A 20,682-nucleotide genomic window follows, 5' to 3' on the forward strand; every position below is an offset into this window, starting at 1 on the left:
GTTTAAATTGTGGCCCATGTGCATTAATTGTAATTTAAAAAGAAAGATAATTTAGAAGTAACACATTACAGCTGTGAATTATTTTTTATTTAAATATTAAATCTACATTCATTGTACATGTAGTGCATTTCTGTCCACATAGAGAACTTAACAAAAATGCAAACAATATATAAATATTTAAAACATGATCATCTCAAGTAGTGCAAATCTGAGCTTAAAAATCAGTGGCTAAAATTGTTTCCTCTTTCTCTCTCTTATAGTAAAAAATAAACTCTTGTTGATCGTGTGTCCAGAACCAGAGGTAGTAATGAGCTGTTTTCAATTATGGGCCCATATGTTCAACCTAATGGAATGCATGCAAAGTATTGTAAATAACAAGCTAATTCTTGAACCTGGTTTGAAACTGCAAACAGACACATTGCACTACCAATAATGACAGGTGGACTTCTGGGAGTGTAATATTGTCTGATTGCAATTATTGTCATAAAGTAATAATAAAAAACATGTGTGAGGCAGCGGTGCTAGAGGAGGGTGATTTCACTGGGCGGCAGAGTAAGTCTCTTCTCTCGCACCGACAGCAGGTTCTCCATGTGCATGGCCACCACACGACACAGCTCCAGACTCTGTGCAATCAAAGGCAAAGCAACAAGGTAGAGTAAACTGCATATTTTTACATTTTGGATGTTGAACTGTGTTTTTTTTTTTAGAGCTGCGGCAGTGTGTGATGTCATAATCCAGTGCAGCATACATAGAAATTAGGGCTGGCCGATTAATTGAAATTAAATTGCAAATGCGGATAAGCAAAGCTGCAAATTGTCATGCAAATCTTGTCAGGGAATCACGGTTGTGTGATCAGCAGTAAATTTACTCTAAAGGCCAGAGGGCGCTCTCTTGTGAAAATTTCAAACACCAGTGTAGAAGAAACCCAGGAAATCCCCATAGTGTTACATAATAAACAGAACTGCTTTCCTTGATTCAGCATGACTAATCAACACTTGACTGCAGAATCATCTCACTGAAGGATTTATTGCAAACTCTTGACTGAAGGTTTTAAGTAGCATATCATGATTTAGCCAAGTACAATTTGATTCTGGATTAACATGTATTTTGATCCTCGAACATCATTTTTGTTTGAAAATGTAATCCATGCCTATTCCTAACCCCTAAACCCAACTAAAACTGTACATATTTCCTAAAATCAGAGGGGAATAATAGTTGGATCACAATCTTGTAGAAGTGGATAAACCTCACCGTAACTCTAAACTGAACATAAACAGAAAACATATTTCTTAATTCTGATTGGCTGATAACCTGGGTTAAGCGCTTCTGGTGAATTGTATGCCAATGCAAACATCTGCATGTTTAAGGTCAGTTTTCTTTAAAAATCAGCGATCCCCACTGGCTGAGTGATATCCAATATAAAGTGGGTCTCAGATTGTACAAGAACTACTGCATTAAATTACATTTTTCCCCGCCATGTCTTTATATTATGAGCATTTATTTTACCCTAGTATATTCAATTTAGCTTGTCTGTGAACTACTACACTGTGAAGTAAATGCTCCTCCGTCTAAAAGCACAGGTTTACTAGAACCAGAATTAATGAAAAATTGCATGACAATCATGTCGAATTATGCAAGCCCAAACAGAAATGTTGTAAACATAGATTTAAGTATCATATCAATGGGTAAAATGGGTTTTGGATGCTCATTTATAAGGCAGCAGCATTTACAGTAGGTGGCTTGAAAACTTTGAAATTGCACATTTTTTTAAAAATTGCACATTTTTGTGAGAACAAAAGCTTAGGCTGCTAACTTGTTGCCTTGCATCCCTACCAGACATGAATTTAGAAGCAGCGTTTGTGTCTGAAGGCAGTCCAGGCACCCCTCAAATTTATTTCACACAGCATATAATCATGTACAGAGAGCTTTGATGATCACTAGGGGTCATTTGCTTACTAACTTCTCGCTATGAATTAGCGAGCCTTGGTCAAAAAAATAAATTTACACAAAAAATTGACTTTTAGGTTAAGTGCTTCGAGATGCCATCTTTCATTTTTGTCTCAACAGTCAGAAATGTAACGAACAGGATTGTGGGATATCACAGGCAATGAAGGTCACATTTGTGCTGTTTTTAAAGGGCACCAAGGTTACCTCTTTTTTCAGATTTATTATGAATCATTTGTGTCTCCAGAATGTTTCTGTAAAGTTTCAGCTTAAAACATTCAGCAGATTTTTTATTATACCTTTTTTAAAATTCTGTTTTATACATTTTTGTACTAGGTGGCAGTTTTGCTGTTCTGCGCCTTTAAGGCTAGTCATCCCCGCCCACCGTTTTACTTGCCTTTCCGCGTGCCTTAATCTCCTCCCTCGGCTGCGTCAGACAACAAACAGACATAAAGCAAGCAGATCTCACACATTTGTGAGAAATACTACAGTAAAAACTTTACCCATGATTATTTGATGCATTTGCTGTGTTAAGTTACAACGACAATGTCTTTAAAAGTTCACGCGCACACACACACAAACACACATAGCCAGTACGGACACGATAAGTACATACATACAGACAGCGCGTTTAGCTTTGCACTCTTTTTGCACGCATATGTGACAGGACACAGTTTAATCTCCACTGCTGTTTGGGTATCTGTTATGTCAATGTACAAAATAAACCTAATTTAACGTCCACAAAGCGGGATTGAAGCGTCTTCTTTTATAATTGTTTTGACACGCGGCTGTGCTGATGAAGTAATTCTGAAGTAAATCGCTGTAATTAATCACACACGTGCACTGTTTTAAAACATTTTATCACATTTAATCAGGCATTTTTTTTATCACATTTAATGACGACTGATGATCCTAGCGAACTGAACAGACCTTTTATTCCCGGTTGCATTGTGCTCGTCTTCTCTTGTTGATCTAATTATACACGTGACTACCTGGACATGTTACGCAGCTGTCAATCAATTCGGTGGGCGGGGGAACCGCACTCCTACGTCAAGTTGCGGTCGGTCTGAAAACCGATCCCATTGGTCCATTTTTTTTATGTTGTTAAATTGAAAAAAAAAGGACGGACTGTGTGTGTTTATATTACACCAATATGATCGCCTATACACTATACCTACACATATTTCTGTCCAAACAGCTTGAAAAGAAAATTTTTCACCATAGGTGCCCTTTAAAATTTAAAGAAGACATCTATGGAGACTAGAAGTCAAGCAGAATTAGGATTTGGATGTGCCTTGATGCCTTCCCACTTTGTAACACTGCCTCCAAATGCAGCATTTGATAGTTTTTGGATGCAGCCAATACTATTATAATCTCCATGTAAACTACATAAACACACTTGTTTTACGTTCAATGTAATGCATGAGTACTTGGCAACCAAAGTGCAAAGTGCCTCATTATGAAGTGAGATCTCCAACTACTGGAGTGGCATGCTTTATAGACCTTTATTTGTAAATTTTGTATATCCCTGTGACAATGTTTTCATATGTACACAATAAAACCTTTCAACTTTTAGCACATCACTGTGCAAACATACCCTAACAACACACCTTGAAAGGTCATTAAAATAACTAGATATGGCTTAATCAGGTTACTTGTGATTTGGAATGGTACATTGTCCATACCTGTTCCAGCTGTAACTGGGTAATGCGTTGAGACATTAGGTCACCCAGCATTATCTCCACATAGGGGTAACTGGAGCCAGCTGTGGGCCTCTGTGTACGAGTGGACTGGACCTCCTTCAGAGGGAACTTCACCATTGGCTCCTGAGGAACATTGAAAACAGCTGTTAAGTCTATACATGACTATAAGACATTTTTTGGGGAGAAAATATATATATATATTAGAGTAGTTAGATGTCACGAGCCATAATTTGGTATTCATTTCCTTATAAAGTATTTGGATAGATTTTTGTTTTTTGTATAATTGTTTGCTGTTTTTTCCAACAAAATCTGGATCTGGAAGTCAAAACTTTTGTTTGTGATTTCTTACTTTGTGCAGTTGGTCATTGCAAGACACATCTCTGAAATGTGTTACCCCAGCAGGCACACAATGGCATAAGATGTTAATATTAGGTTAGATATTGGTCTAGACGTCAGGTGGCCAAAATTTAATGACAGCATCTAAAGAAGACGTTATTTTTATGTCCAATAACAATGTGAAATGATGCTGATATTTTGTTGATTTTAGGTTGTGTTGGAAAGTGACCAAAATCCAACATCTAATAGATGTCATAGGGATAACATGCACACAACGTCAAGGTGCAACATAATTAGACGTTGATGTTTTGTTGATTTTAGGTGGTGTTGGAAAGTAACCAAAATCCAACATCTGATAGATGTCATAGTGGTAACATGCACACAACGTCAAGGTGTAACATAAATAGACGTTGATTTTTTGTTGATTTTAGGTTATGTTGGAAAAAGATCAAAATCAAACGTCGAGCCAACAACTTAAACCAACTTTATATTGACGTCAAATACTGATATTTATTTGTCAGGTATGGCAACCAAAATTCAATGTCTGACATATGTCATAGTGGTAACATCCATACAACGTCAAGCTGTAACAACATTTAGATGTTGATATTTGGTTGATTTTATTTTATATTGAAAAGTGACCAAAATCCAACGTCGAGCCAACATCTTAAACCAACGTTATATTGATGTCAAACACTGACATGTATTTGTCAGGTATAGCAACCAAAATCTAAAGTCTGATCGACGTTATATTGGTAGCGTCCTCAAATTGTCAAGCTGTAACATTATTAGATGTTGATATTTAGTTGATTTTAGGTTGTGTTAGAAAGTGACCGAAATCCGACGTCGAGTCAACATCAAACCTATGTCATATTGACGTCAAATAATGACATTTATTCATCTGGTATGGCAACCAAAATCCAAAGTCTGATAGATGTAATATTGGTCATGTCCACACAACCTCAAGCTGTAACATCATTAGATGTTGCTATTTAGTTGATTTTAGGTTGGATATTGGACATTGACGTCAGTCTGAAAGTACTGTTCTGATGTTGACCTGATTTTCATTTCCAAATAAAATGCAACGTCCCCATGTCGTTGGGGTACAACATCAATCTGACGTCCAGTGCCTACTGGGAAGATGCATCATTAGCAACTATAGTTCTTCAGTTTGATTCTATACATCATGCCTGTAATTTCAGTAAATATGTTTTCTTTTTGCATTATTCCACAATTGAAATGGTCAAGACCCACCACCATTATAGCCTCACTACTGAGAAATGTCATGCAGCTGTTTAGATGCATAAGGAAATTTAAAATTCTATTTATTTATTTTTTTAGTTTTTCAGATCATGACAGAATATTAATTTGTAGCGCGAGCTTTAAACGACTTCCAACCAAATAATCCTTATTTTATCTAGAAGCCAATGTGATTACACTTACATGAGTCTCTTTGCTCAAAAAGTTCAGACCGTTTTGATTGACAGCCAGTACACAGGGGGTGTCGACAGCACTGTTGCTGCTGCTCAGTATGTAGAAGAATGATGAGCCAAACATAGGAAAAGCACTCACGAGTCCTGACACAGAAACACAAGCACAACAATCAGCCTTGTGAATAAATGACTGTGCGCCTACACACTGACTGTTCTCCTGAGTCAACACCTCACCCAGAAACTGTGCTTTGGCCTGATGGGGACTGAGGGGCTGCACCTGCTGCATATGTTGGGTCGCCATGTTTAACCACTGCTGAGCCCGCTGGAGACCGGAGAGCTGGGTGGGAATATACTCCTGAACCTCATGGCTGATGGCAGAGAACAAGAGACGCTTAGCTTATAGAAAAGGTATTCACATGTAAATGATTGCCGGGGATTGTAGCCAGGTGCTGTTTTCCATCAGGTGCCAACTGAACAATTACAATTAATACAAGTGTTTTCAACATCTAAACGTTTTTTAACACCACTGTGACTCATTTCTCCTTCAAACCTAATAATGATCCCCAGAATTGATTTTCTGCAATTTCCTGCAATTAACAAACATACTCTTTCCTAGATTGAATGCCTGATTTTTCAGATTAGACGTAGCCTTTATATGGAAATCAAAATAATGTAATGTTTATGCACCTTTATAAGAGACTTTTCAATCACACATGAAATAAATTAATGTAATGTCCAGAATGTCATTGTGTCATGCAAACAAATGGGTCTATTTCAAACTATGGTCTTAAATAGACAACTCTATATGGTATATTGTCTCGTATATACTTTATAATAGGGTTAACAAAAGTGACTTTGGTGACAATCAATCCTGAAATTTGAAAAACATTCATTTATTGCTAACATTTCCTGCTTCTTACCTATAAAGCTTTAAATAATCTAGCTCCTGTTTATCTAACCAACCTTCTGTCTCGCTACAATCCAACCCGCTCTTTAAGATCCAAAACTCAAGCCTTCTGGTATTACCCAGAATAGCAAAGTCTACTATAGGATATTGGACAGTTGGAAAGAATATTGGAAAGCTCTATCCTCTGACGACCCCAGTGTTTGTTTCTCCTTCTTTTGGATGTCCACCAGTTTTCTATAATTTTCTAAATCTATTTTATTCTGCTCAAACTGGATTAAAACATGTCAAGTATGAGTAAATGATGATTAACAAAAAAGGACAGTTCAAACAAATCATTCTCATAAGATTGATTTCTTCTCTTGCTTGTTTTGCAAATTCTACTTATAGGTGTATTACTGCCACCTTCTGTTCTGGAGAGTGAAACGGTTATTAGATATTTAGCAAATGCCATCACTTCATCTCCCATTTACTGCCATTATAAAATTTGGAAGAGCCAGGGCATTTTTAAATATAACTTAGACTGTCTGAAAGATAAAAGGCATCTAGGATGACTTGAGGTTGCATAAATCATAGGGCGATTTCTTTTTTTTTTTTTTTTGGTGCACTGCCTCTTTATATAATGTATAATGACTAAATTTCTTAGTAGCCACACAGTGTCATTTGTTTCATTGGAGTAAATATGAAACTTTTAGGCTTTTGAGGAATAATTAAGATTTAATTTCTTTCTCTGGTTGATAATTTTGCAGTAAGATTAATGAGATTACATGGTGGGCAGGTAGAGCGAGTCCTTGGCACGGTGTTGCAGAGCTGCCAGTTTTGCCACTTGCTGAAGCTGCTGCTCGCTGGCCTTACCCTGCGGGAGAACAGTAAGCAGCCCTTTCAAGTAGTCAGGGTACACCTGCAAAATGTGAATGATGATCAGATTAGAACAGGAAAAACTTAGATCAAAACAAGAACAAATGCCTTAGATCTTTTGCACAAAACATGAAAGGAATGTCTGGGAAATTGAATGAGTCTGGCTGATGCACCTGATTGTAATGCATAGTGACTCCGAGCTCGTTGTCAAACTTTAGTGGCTGCGTCCAGATCACTCTTCGAAACCACAGGCTGTAGTTGCTGTCAACGTGTTCAGCCTCAGTAGTGATGTCCAAGATGTACTCCCTTTTGTTCAGAGGGCGGACGTTCTGTCCTGGAGAAAGAGCAATCAGAGATTTTGATTATTGTATTGTTTGTATATTTTAAGTTTAAAATAACTAAACTACAGTATTGACAACTTAAGATCATTTTAACCTCTTAGCATTCATGTAAAATTTGCTTAAATGCTTAAAAAAAGCATGCTCATTTTTTTCATTTTTTTGAACCATTTTAGGATATGAATGATTTTGGTCTCTTTTGAAAGATGACAAACTGAGGTTTATTCCTTTATAGTCAGAATCCCTGTAAATGATATTGGTATTGAGTAATTAAACTTAAGACATTGAAAAAATAAAAATAAAAATGTGCCTAAAATGTAACTAATCTAAACTTGTGCCTGCAGAAGACTATAATTAAGAGGTATTAGTTTGAAAAGACAATTGGATCAAAGCTTGAAGCCTTACCAAGCCAAATGTTCTATTTTGATAACAGTCTCTTAGAAAAATTGTGCTTTATACATGTTTATTCAAATGAATTTCTAGGCGCTTCCCACAAAAGGCTACTTGGAGACTTCAAATGACCCTTTTTACCATTGACACATAAAAGGCTGTCACTTTTTAATGCTTTATTGTACAGTTATATTTTTGGCTCTAATAAAAGGTTATACTTAAAACTATTTCTAACTATTCTACCCCTTATCCATAATCACTGTCAATAGTAATTGAGGGAAAATTAAACAACTTAAACTTTGTACAAAACTCAATATATAAATAAATGATCTCACCTCTATTTGTGACCACAAAAACAGCATATTCATCCAAAGCCTCAAGTTTATGCAGACCCATTTCATAGCACAGCTCTTCAATGGCATCCAGAGCCACCTTGAAAGAAACACAAAGTTCATCAAAATTTAATCATTCATTCATTAATTTTCCTTCAGCTTAGTCTTTATTTCAGGGGTCACCAAAGCGTAATGAACCTCCAACTATTCCAACATATGTTTTGCACAGCGTATGCCCTTCCAGGCGCAACCCAGTACAGGGAAACACTCATACAAACTCATTCACTCACACACTCATACTCTACGGCCAGTGTAGTTTATTAAAAATCACCTTTCCTGCATGTATTTGGACTTGTGGGGAAAACCAGTGCACCCGCAGGAAACCCACGTGAACATGGGGAGAACATACAAACTCCACACAGAAATGCCAACTGGCCCAGCCAGGACTCGAACCAGCGACCTTCTTGCTGTGAGGCAACAGAGCTAACCACTGAGCCACCCTGCCACCCCAGAATTAAATCATTCATTCATTCATTTTCTTTTCCGCTTGGTCCCTTTATTAATCTGGGGTAGCCACAGCGGAATGAACCGCCAACTTATCCAGCATATGTTACACAGCGGATGCCCTTCCAGGCGCAACCCATTACTCGGAAAACCCCATACACATTCATTCACACACATACACTATGAACAATTTAGCTTATTTAATTCACCTATAACGCATTTCTTTGGACTGTGGGGAGAACCGAAGCACCCGGAGGAAACCCACGTGAACATGGGGAGAACATGCAAACTCCACACAGAAATGCCAGCTGGACCAACTGGGACTCGAACCAGCAACCTTCTTGCTGCAAGGCAACAGTGCTAACCCCTGAGCCACAGTGACCCCCCAGAATGGAATCTTTCCTTTTAAATGAAAACTATGAAAATTCACGCTGCAATAAATAAGATAGAGACAACTTACTGAGCAGGTTTTGATCTTTAGGTGGCGCTCAATTCCACCAGGAAGAAGAAACAACTGCCGTTTGGAGCTCCTTCCAGCCTGAAAAACAACACATTATGCATGATTATGTACAGATTGGTGAAATGTGACAAAAAATATTGTAGCGGTGCAGCAGAAATCATCAGCAATTTTTTTTAAATACAAAGTTTTATCCCAAAATACAAATGTAACAGTTTTGATGTTCCTCAATTTTTCGGAACAAATCACTTCATAAACTCTTTCATGTTACTATTTTAGCACCAAATACACTTTACTTCAGTTACACTTTATTTTTATGGTCCGTTTGTTGAATTTAAGTTACATTGCATCTACTTGCAAGCTAATTCTCATTAGATTATTAGTAGACTGTTAGGTTGGGGTTAGTTGAATGTCTGTATCAACAGATATTAAGCAGACATTCTACTAATACTCAAATGGAGCATCAAAATAAAGTGTTACCAATAAATGTGAATAAATATTAGAACAGAATGATGAAATATGCAAATGCCCAGTGTGCATGAACAGTCGTGCATCATGCATTTTTATAGTATGGACAAAAATGTTCTACTTTTTACCCCCAAATTATTATAATAATATTAAACTTACCAGCATAGCTTTCAATTCCATCCCATTAGGATGCTCAATGCGTCCACCATACTGGAACGTCTTCCTTAGGTTCTGCTCACAAGCCTTGGCTATACCTGCCAACACATCAGATCTTTATCATTATACAGTCAGTTAACATTTCATCAGTTTGATCTGTGTAGCTGAAGCTAAAAAAGTGTGTTTACCTTGAAAGTGCACTCCTGGACTTGCACAGACATCTTGAAGGTACTTGAGCAGGTACGGTTTGAGCACTTCTGAACATTTATAGTATGCAGTGAAGATGTACAGCAGCCTCCAGCCTCTCTGACAACTCTCCCTGTCAAACACACCAACAATCAGCAATCACTGGCAAATTAACAACAATCCGCCATGATTTTCTCTTTTAACAGGAATAGGAAGTGTCTGCTAAATGAGTAAATGCAAATGAATTGTTGACGTGACGTTGCATTTTCACTGTCACACATGAGAAGAATTAATAGAATTAGTATCGTCATCATTTAAAACTTAACATGCCTTTGTCTTCCAGGGACATATTGTTATGAAAACTGCTGTATTATTATTATTTTTTAATTTTTTATTATTATTATTTTTTTCATTTTTGAGCCAAATCTCAAAAATGTCCTATGATGCAACTGTCTCAATCAGAGTTCAACAAATTACAGCAAAAAGAAAATCGTAAAATCATTTAAAATACCTCAGGCTTAATTTTACAAGTGTCAATTTTAATAAATGGAAATCCATTTTTCATCCGTATCTTTCTTTAAAAAATAATAGCTATGCAAAAACTGTGCTTATTTTAAAGGGGTGACTTATTATAATGTCGTATTTTAAACTTTAGTTGAAGTTTATTGCAGCTGTGTGAACATAAACAACATCTCTGATTGTAATATGCTTAAAGTTCAAAGCCCATCACTGTTTGATTGACAGAGACAACATAACTAAACAGCGCAATTGATAGTACTGTGAGTTGCATAGCTTGTAAAGCGCATGGCATTATGTTTTGACGTGACTGATCATTAACCCAGTTCGAATCCAACGTCAATTTTTCTTCTTTCCCCATTACATGTCAGATTGGAAATACATTTATTTTAAATATAAAGTTTAAAATGTTCAAAAATTAAAATAATGAAAATATGATATAAAGTCACAAGTGGCTTGTGAGTATTTAATAAGGTTTAGTCTATTTCATATGTGTATAAACAGCATTTAAATAGGTATTTTGAATATTCTATAAACTTATTTTAAACTTATCAGTTATTTTCCACCTGGAGTTAAATGTTAGTGACCTCTTAATGTAACAAATTTGTATTTACAATGAACACCCTTTAAAATATGTATTTTAGTACTGCTTCAGTGAACTTGATCAAGTATACTAAAAACCATTAAAAAAAAGCATGTGCTTCAAATGTTCAACTATTTAGTCTCTCCTAACTATTTAGTGACTCCTCCACTAACTACAAAAAAATTAATGAAAATACTAATGTTTTGCTTCTTACACTTTCTTTACATACCTGAAACTTGCCTACAGCACTTATTCATTGTTGCTCTTATAGTTGTGTAAATTGCTTCCTTGTCCTCATTTGTAAGTCGCTTTGGATAAAAGCGTCTGCTAAATGACTAAATGTAAATGTATATGTAAACACTTTGAATATATTTGGGCTTCCAAAGGACATGACACAAAGAGAGAAGTGTTTACAATTTAATTTTAAATATGTTCCAGAGAATTATAAAAATATATATTGCTAACATTTGACAGGACAGCTTCCAGAATCTCTCCCAGATCAGTGCTGCTAAAAACTCTTCCAGCCGACAAAAATTTATTGTGATTACAAATGTTAACCAGAATTACGTTTCTAGCGTTGACGGTATATGGGAGCAAGGACATAAACAAGGATGTAAACAACAGGAAATGCTGTTTGGCACCACTAACAGTTTAGCTACAAATTCATATTTATCCATCAAATCACTGTAAACAGCCAACATCCTCAGCAGCATGTGCAATGTCTCTCTATGCTGGCGCTTTCCTACATTCTCAAATAACAAACTCGCCATAGATATGAAAAATTTTATATTACTTACACATGCTTATTCTAAATATATGTGAATGACACTTGTCAAATTTAGTTTTAGAGAGCAGGCGTGAGGTTCAGCTGTGTGCTCTTCATCTTTCTGTCTGATTCAGGCTCAAACTGATTCTCTGACTAACAGTGTTTACACAGCGCAAAAGCTTGTGCTTGAAGCGTGTGACGTTTTTCCTGGTGACATGGAGATGATCCATGAATCTCAGCACGTTAAGATAGCTGACAAGTCAGAGCCTCTTGTGGGCGGGCCTTTTAGAGGAACTAGGAAATATGACAGTCATTTTCGTATTAGCTGAGTAGCTGTATATAATCATAGTAAGATATATGAAAAAATAACTTGATTTTCTACAAATGAAGCATCAGCACACATTCATTTGCATCTTATAAACAAAACCAAGCCTTAAAATTACACTGTGGACCACCCCTTTAAATCGATAAAACTTTGATTAGTTTAATTAGACTCCATTCAAACTCATGAGTTAAGTTTTTGTATTAAAATTTTTCATATATTTAACCTTTTTGGGCCTACTATAAAATGATTAAGTTTGGTGTACTTTGTTGAGGCACCTCTTTTTGTTAAAAATGTCCAGCAAGTCTGACAAGTCACGCAGATAAAAATATTCCTCCTAATTTCATTTAAAATAAATAGCCCTATATGAAAACAAGTGTCAAACAATGAAGATAAATCGCTCTATTTGTACATTATTAAGGAATAATTTGATTATTTTTTGGAAAGTTTAAGGTCAAGTTCAGTAAAAATATTTAAATAAAACAGTGAAAGAGTTTGTGACCCCTTTTATTTTCTCAAACATCAGATTTCAAACTAAATACACTCAAAAAATGACTTTTGCTGCTACTTATTCATTCATTCATTTTCCTTCTGCTTAGTCCAGTTATTCATCAGGGGTCAACACAGTGGAATGAACCGCCAACTTATCCAGCATATGTTTTACACAGCAGATGCCCTTCCAGCTGCGACCCAATATTGGACAACATCCATACACACTCACACACATACACTACGGACAATTTAGCTTATTCAATTCACCTGCCGCATGTCTTTGGACTGTGGGGGAAACCAGAGCACCTGGAGAAAACCCATGCCAACAATGGGAGAACAAGCAAACTCCACACAGAAATGCCAACTGACCTAGCCGGGACTCAAACCAGCAACCTTCTTGCTGTGAGGCGACAGTGCTAACCACTGAGCCACTGTGTCTGCCTTTTTTACCATTCAAATGTACATGTAAAAAAGAAAGCAGCTCATACGTCTTAGAGCTGGTGTTTCCAGTGATCTGTCTGAGCACTTGGCAGTATGCTTCATCCCTCATTAGTCCATACTCGCCACTCAGCTGAAACAGACACAGAGCTCATATCACACTGCTTTGGAGACATTACACACATCCCTGTTTTAATATTTCATGATGGGAAGGCATATTGGAATATTTGAAGAGGTGCATACCCTTAGGATGGTGCTGATGACGTCCTGCTCAGCTTGGCCTTTCATAGGGTAGTCGCCCATAAACTTCATTATAGCTGAGGGATAAGAGTCATTTAAATCACATTGGATAATAATTATGTCACTTCATTTATTAGTTAATATATTTACATTCTGCTTACCAAGAAAAATCTCTGCAGCTACTTTGTTTAGGTTTTCATCAGTGAACTCAATCAGGGACTCTTGAATTGGGGACTAAATAATCAAAGCAAAAACCAAGCAGAATGTGGATAAAAAAATTAAGAAACTTTTGAGAAAGTTCCCAAACTTTCTCTTATTTAAAATAAATAAATAATCTATGCAATTAGCATAATGTTGTAATTCAATAATATAATCATGTGTATTATAACCACTGTCATACTTTTAAATAACAAATTTCAATAAAAAAGAATAATTGTGAGGGAAAAAATAAAATAGAAAATATATTAAATAGTTTAATAAATTTAAAATATAAAAAGTCTAAATTAAATAAAAAATAATTAAAATAAATTAAATAAATTATGTGAAAATAATGCATATTATTATTATCATTAACAACAACAGCAATACAATACTATACAATAACTAATAACTAATAATAATAATAAAAATAATAATAATAATAACTATTATTATTATTATAAAAATTATATTAACAGGGAAAAAATATATATTTTTTAAGTTAATAATATTTTAAAAAATAATAATAATAATCAAGAAGCAGCCCATGTATGACATTGATTAAAATTTAAAATTAAAATAAATGTAAATGTAATGTAAAAATAAAATAAAATAAATAAAAGTAAAAAATAAAATGAAATAAAATTTAAAATATAATAAATGATGCTTATTATTGTTAACAAAAATATAACAAAAATAATAACATAACAATAATAATATATTCAAATGTCCCATGCATTACATTGAATGACATTTTTTAAAATAAAAATAAAATAAAATAAATACAAATAAAAACAGAAAAAAATGTATATTAAATAATGCTTATAATCATTAGTATTACCGTCAAAAATACTATTACTACTGCTACTACTGCAATAATTCATACTACTAATACTACTACTAATAATAATAAAAATGATAATAATGATAATAACAATGATGGAAAAAAATAATAATAATAACAACAACAACCATAATAATAATAATAATAATAATAATAATTATTATTATTATTATTATTATTATTATTATTGTTATGCATGACATTGATAAAAAATGTATACAATACCTTAGAGAATTTCACCATTTCTGATGGATCTCTGGGTTCCTTTGATTTCTTTGACTTTTTCTTATACGAGTCCCCGCTAAACATAAACATACATCTCTGTGTCAATTCTCAATGTCCTTTTAATCCAACATATGCACAGCATATGAGCACACAATGCCGGATGACATAATCAACTAACCCGTTTTTTCTCTGGGCCCCTCTGAAATATTTCTTGGCAAACTCCACCATGTTGTACTGGACGTCCTGCAGGATTCTCTCATCGATGTCCATATCAGTGCTGTCTGTGTAGGCCTCTGTATACTCACTGACTGGAGACGCCACCTAGAGGAGACACAAAACAGCAATACATGATGGCACATTAAATAAAAATTGCAGACTACAGTATATTCCTGCACGGCACATTTACCTCAATAGTGCGGTCCAGTTCGTGGGCTGCGGCAGCAGAACCCACAGCCACAGCCACGGCAGCAGAGGCGGCCACACGACCCTGTTTATTCTTGGGCTCTTCTTTCTTGTCCACAGGAATGTTAATGAAGTCAGGAGCAGCGACCGGCTGAACAAACTCCACAGGAAAAACCCCCGATCGCCCATGAATGGCCCCAAACTTCCAGCCTTAGGACCATACAAGATATGGTGTGAAAGTGTGTATTCGACAATTGTATGATTCATATTTATTTATTAGCTGAACACATATTTACTCATAGCTTTTGTGTTTGAATTGTTACTGCAATTAAATCAATTTTCTGCTGAAAAAGTAACGGATTTCGTTTCAGTTTAGGTCATTTAGCTGCAGTTACTCATAACAAACTTACCTTGTGAATATATTCAACAGTTCAGTATCAAGTCAGAGAAGCGGAGTATGTATTTTGTGTTACACAAATATGTCTTCCAGAATAATTTTATTTTTCAACTAAAGACAATGACACATTAAGAAAAAATGAACTGAGTAAGAAATGAGTTCATGGCAGTATATGGTATAATTTCAGAGAAGCAGAGTGTTTGTATATTTAACAGTTATCCTGGTATTTTTCAAACTGACTTGATTACAAAACAAATGTCCAAAATGGCACAAAAAAAAGTAAGAAATGTGGTGTCACTACTTTGAATGGTTTCAAATTTTGTATTTGATACATATATTAAATTACTTTTTGAGTAACTTAATTACTTTAGAATTAGAAAAGTAACTTATATACAGTGCTCAGCATAATTAAGTAGACCCCATTTTAAAAATAAATATTTTTACAATTAGGCGATGTGTTTTGGTGCATTTAAACAAAACAGATTTATTGAACAGATATATTTATTAAAATAATATTTTAGTCACTAAACATATTTAGAAATTGAAAGATAATACAATTAAATTCAAGCAAAATATTGCAATTTTTTCAACTAATATTCGACTAATTTTTTTTTTTTTTGCTTCTCTTGATTTTTCTTCTATTTTAAATTTGTATTTAATATTTTTTATAACATATAAATTTGAGTAACCTAGTTTTTGTTAGATAAGCTCCAGATTTGGCTTCAGTACTGACTAATCTGTTGTATATGCACAAATATAATATTGTATAGCTTGCTATTAAAAATATGAATTCAAATGATAGATTTGTGAGGGGTGTACTTATATATGCTGTATATCAGGGGTGTCAAACTCAATTCCTAGAGGGCTGAAGCCCTGCACAGTTTAGTTCCAACCCTGCTCCAACACACTTACCTGTAGGTTTCAAACAAGCCTGAAGGACTCAATTAGTTTGATCAGGTGTGTTTAATTAGGGTTGGAACTAAATTGTGCAGAGCTGCGGCCCTTTTGGAACTGAGTTTGACACCTGTGCTGTATATGCAGAGCACTATATATTTTATTGATGTAATTACTGATTAAGTAATTTAGTTTTTACTCAACACTGTATGCAGTTAAAAGATATTTTGTTATTTTGTCTTCATATTGCAATGACCAAAATCTGTTTTGCAAGTTTACATCCTGCTCATTGGTTTCCATTAAAACGATACTCATTCTAAATGCCATGAAAATAAATCAAAATTAATGTAACAATATAGGCTATGCTATGCTTTATGTAAATAAAACGTTACATTGTAACAGAATAATTCAACCCAGGTTCATTTTGAAAACGTACCGCCATTTACATTTCTGAAGTGTGCCAAATACATCCCAGGAGCTACGTAATTTAAGATACCACCAGAGGTCGCTGTGTATGCTTTTTCAGATCTCAAATTTCTCTCACGAGCGCCTGTTGTTTTCACGTAAATCCACCAGGGGCCGCTAGTCCACTGACTGACTTAGAGGTCTGCATTCCCGCGGCTGTCCCGCGGGCGCCGCAGGACCCGACCAGATTTCTGCGGCGCGGGTATAAATTTCCGAATAAATAACGGGTTTAATTTGGGACGGGAGTGGGCTGTCTAGCAATAGCGCTCCCGACTCCTGAGTGAGCACGCGTATGTATGTGTGTAAATGAAATAGTGCGATGCTGTGTTTAGCTTGTTTGTTGCTGTGTGTGTGTGTGTGTGTGTATGTATGCGCACGCGCGAATGAGAGATGTGTATGTGTGTGTGTGTGTGTGTGCGCGCGCACGAATGAGAGAGAGAGAGCTTTGCCTGTGTGTGTGCTTGGTGCTTATGAGTGTGTTAGTGGGCGCGCGCGCGCGCGAATGAGAGAGAGAGAGAGAGCTTTGTCTGTGTGTGTGCTCGGTGCTGTGCGTGTGTGTGTTTATACAGACAGCTTGTTATAGGCCGTCTGGACTGTATAACTGGGTGATTTTTGGTTTTGTTCTCCCCCGCTCTTTAGCGGGATCGGGCGCGGCGGGCAGAAAACGGGGCAGGTTGGGCAGCGGGACAACAATCGCTTAATATAAGCGGGAGCGGTCGGGTTCGGGCTAAAACCTAGCGGGTGTGGGCGGGAGCGGGATTCAAAATTTAGTCCCGCGCAGATCTCTACTAACAGCCTGACAAATTGGCTGAACCATTAGTGTTTTCAAAAGGACGATTGACCCGCCAACCTGCTTCCCTAAACACAACCGACAGTTTTAAAAAGCAAACCAGAAAAATAAAAGCCCTCGCCTGATTTTATTTATTTTATTTTATTGGCTTCTGCTTTGAGTCTTACCCGCTTTCTGGAATGGTTCTTCCCGAACTCGAACTCTATAATCATGGTCAACTCCCATCTGTGTCTCAAATCCACCAACATACATGGCGAGGCAACTGGATAAACTGGTAACAGCGGGAAAGCAGCCCATATAGAGATAAGCAATAAGGAACGGCATCATACCGTCCCATAGCGTTCGTTTTAAAAACTAAATGCAGCCATACGTACATACTTTCTGGCTACATAATTTGCATTCTCCATAAATGCATATACTGTAGGGCTACGTTTTCAGAATGAGCATCTGTTGGAATAATTCTTTTAAAAGATAAGTTCAATTGATCAAATTATTTTGATTTTCACACCACATTAGTCAATTTACAATTACTATAATATAAAAACGCTTTTACTTGTATGTTTAATAATCTGCACCTAGCACTTCTATTGTCCAACAACAAAATATTTGAGCAATATACATAATGTAGTCAGAATACTTGAGCTCTGGTTATTGTCGCTCTGTTTGCTAATGTTTTAGACGTTTTGCAGGAACTCACATGCAGAAGGCTCATGCAACCTCACCAGCAAAATAGAAATCATTTTTATGACTCTCTAACATTAACAGATGGACAATACACCTGTGAATTGTAAGTTACACACTGTGGAAAACACCACATTTAAATACATTAAGCAGTGCAAGTATCTATCTAAGTGTCTCTCAGAGCATTTGACAGGGCAAACCACTTCAAACTTTACCTGTAAACTATCCTATGAGTTATTTCAAAGCACTTAATGCAAAGCCTGACTCATGTTTAGGACGAAGTGGATTATGCAATAAACCCGCAGCAGCTCATTCTGTGTCCTAATGTATAAATAAACTAATGTATATCGATATAAGCAGTATTGCCTGTTATCACACAAGTTCAATATACAGTACACCCAGCACTAATAAAAAGCATGAGTGAAGCCATCATGCTGAGAGAAGGAAGAAAGGCTCTATACATGCAGCAAGGGACGCATAAAATCAGATATTTCTGCATAGCAGCAGTTCAATGCTAGACACTAGAGCAGAAACCAACAGCACTCCATGCAGGTGTTCACAAACACAACACACAACCCACCAAAATCAGGTGTATCTCTTTTTAACTCCTCCAGGAGAATCACCTTCTTTTTCACTATGCAGCCATAATACTGGCCTGTGAAACATTTAAGATTTACAGTACATTAATTTATTTGGCAGACATACACGGTCATGGTAGGTATATTTTAATTACGTTCATAGATTTCCTGTGAAGTGAATCCATGAACATTGTTAGCGCCATATACAGGTACGTATACTCTTCTGGATTAAGCTGAAGTAACGCCACAGATTCCTAAGTTGTAAACAAGTTATGCCATCCACAACTGCATTTTATTGCACTGATATGGATTAACCTCAAATGACGATTAAATCAAGGTGCATTTAATCACTCTGTTTTAAACCAGATTGCTCAAAAATAAGCAGACTATACATTTAAAACATGGCTTCAGTTCTGATATTAATCTACTTTCAGAATAGACTTGCTTTAATTCCACTCTCAGTTAGTTTCAGCTGTTTAAAACCGCACTTTAAAAACTTGTTCATCTTACAGATGAAGATATTTCTAGGGCATTTATATAGCAATTAATAGTATTGTAGAACAAGAATGTGTTAAATAGATCAAAAGAAACAGTAAAAGACATGTATATTACAAAAGACTATTACTGTATTGGATTGCTCTGACAAGTTTTAAACAGCAGTACATACTTTCTATTTATTTTCTATTATTTTATTTTACTATAAATCAATTTACAGGTGTTGCGGTCCAGTATTTGTTTGTTAATTTATTTACTTACTTACTTACTTATTTATTTATTTATTTATTTATTTATTTATTTATTTATTTATTTATTTTTGTTGTTGTTTGGGAGCTATGTTCTCTAGATGTTAATTGGTAGTTCTTTTTCTTTGAGGCTAATTCCGTGTTGTCACCTTTAAAGAGGAATTACCAACCTACATCACACATGACGTCACAAGGGTTTAACTGCACAGGTGCAAAAAAAGACCAGTTGCAATAGCAAACATGTTGTGTTGTGCGGTAGGATGCCAAATTCGGCCTACATTTTACTGTACACCACACTGCTTTTAATGCCAAACGCAGACGTCTTTGACTAACAACCATGCGAAGAGCTGAACGGAGTGAGGAACTAATTAAAAATGCTCGACTCTGCAGTTCTCATTTTATATCAGGTAAGTTCACGCTATGCTGAATCATACATATTACTCGTTTTTGATTGCAGCAATGATTTAGCAAAAACGGTTAAATAGGATGAATTAAACTGCTGACACTGAATGCTTAGAATGAAATGTAAAAATGTACGTTCACATACCCTGCTGTACAGGTGCAGTACGCTGTCAGAATGCAGTTGTTCTGCTTGTTGATGATTACCCAGGCCTTGTACAGTTCCGTCTTCTTTCTTTGTCTTTGGCTAGGCAGACTCTCGGTTTTTAGGACTACAAAGTTTTAAATCTGGTAATCATGGAACATTATCTCTTGCACATTACCACACAGAACAACATTGTAGGTATCCAAAGACTTGTAGGCCTTTAACTTCTCTCTTGTAAAAACACTTGGAGCTTCAATGAGATAGTTGTGTATTTCGGGCTGGATTCGGGCCAGACGAATGCCGCGAATGTTTACAAACCACGAAACGAATGTTTATAAAGAAGTAATTCGTCTAGAAGCGGAAGCTGAATGTGCGTTTGTGTTGTTCTTAGGTTCCAATGCATCTCTGGTTGATCATCCTGTTTTTTTGCTCTGTTGCAAGCATGACCCGTACTTGCTGAGAATATGCATCTTGCTGTCCTAATGAAGGTTTGCGAATTTTGGGCGCATCTTGTGCAGCCGCCACTGAGGAGCCGTTGTTGCTGTTTGTTTCATT

General features: G+C 35.9%; 1 protein-coding gene across 5 annotated transcripts in view; it reads right to left on the reverse strand.

The window, feature by feature from the left end:
- Window positions 1-65: 65 nt before the first annotated feature.
- myo15aa (myosin XVAa) overlaps window positions 66-20,682 on the reverse strand; it is a 95,538-nt gene continuing 74,921 nt past the window's right edge. For 4 of the 5 annotated variants that reach the window (XM_073944915.1, XM_073944916.1, XM_073944914.1 and 1 more), the window contains 16 exons: window positions 15,040-15,245; window positions 14,812-14,954; window positions 14,634-14,709; window positions 13,528-13,600; window positions 13,370-13,443; window positions 13,177-13,259; window positions 10,012-10,142; window positions 9,827-9,921; window positions 9,203-9,280; window positions 8,242-8,338; window positions 7,352-7,512; window positions 7,088-7,221; window positions 5,651-5,784; window positions 5,427-5,560; window positions 3,630-3,770; window positions 66-623 (listed from right to left, as the gene is read on the reverse strand). In XM_073944915.1, coding sequence (XP_073801016.1) covers window positions 522-623; window positions 3,630-3,770; window positions 5,427-5,560; window positions 5,651-5,784; window positions 7,088-7,221; window positions 7,352-7,512; window positions 8,242-8,338; window positions 9,203-9,280; window positions 9,827-9,921; window positions 10,012-10,142; window positions 13,177-13,259; window positions 13,370-13,443; window positions 13,528-13,600; window positions 14,634-14,709; window positions 14,812-14,954; window positions 15,040-15,245 — 1,862 coding nt within the window. In that variant the 3' untranslated portion in view covers window positions 66-521. Of the gene's footprint in view, window positions 624-3,629; window positions 3,771-5,426; window positions 5,561-5,650; window positions 5,785-7,087; window positions 7,222-7,351; window positions 7,513-8,241; window positions 8,339-9,202; window positions 9,281-9,826; window positions 9,922-10,011; window positions 10,143-13,176; window positions 13,260-13,369; window positions 13,444-13,527; window positions 13,601-14,633; window positions 14,710-14,811; window positions 14,955-15,039; window positions 15,246-18,842; window positions 18,918-20,682 lie in introns of all 5 variants that reach the window. The other variant, XM_073944912.1, reaches the window with a different exon arrangement.

This window comes from Danio rerio, chromosome 3 (genome assembly GCF_049306965.1).
Source record: "Danio rerio strain Tuebingen ecotype United States chromosome 3, GRCz12tu, whole genome shotgun sequence".
In the NCBI taxonomy this organism is placed as follows: Eukaryota; Metazoa; Chordata; class Actinopteri; order Cypriniformes; family Danionidae; genus Danio; species Danio rerio.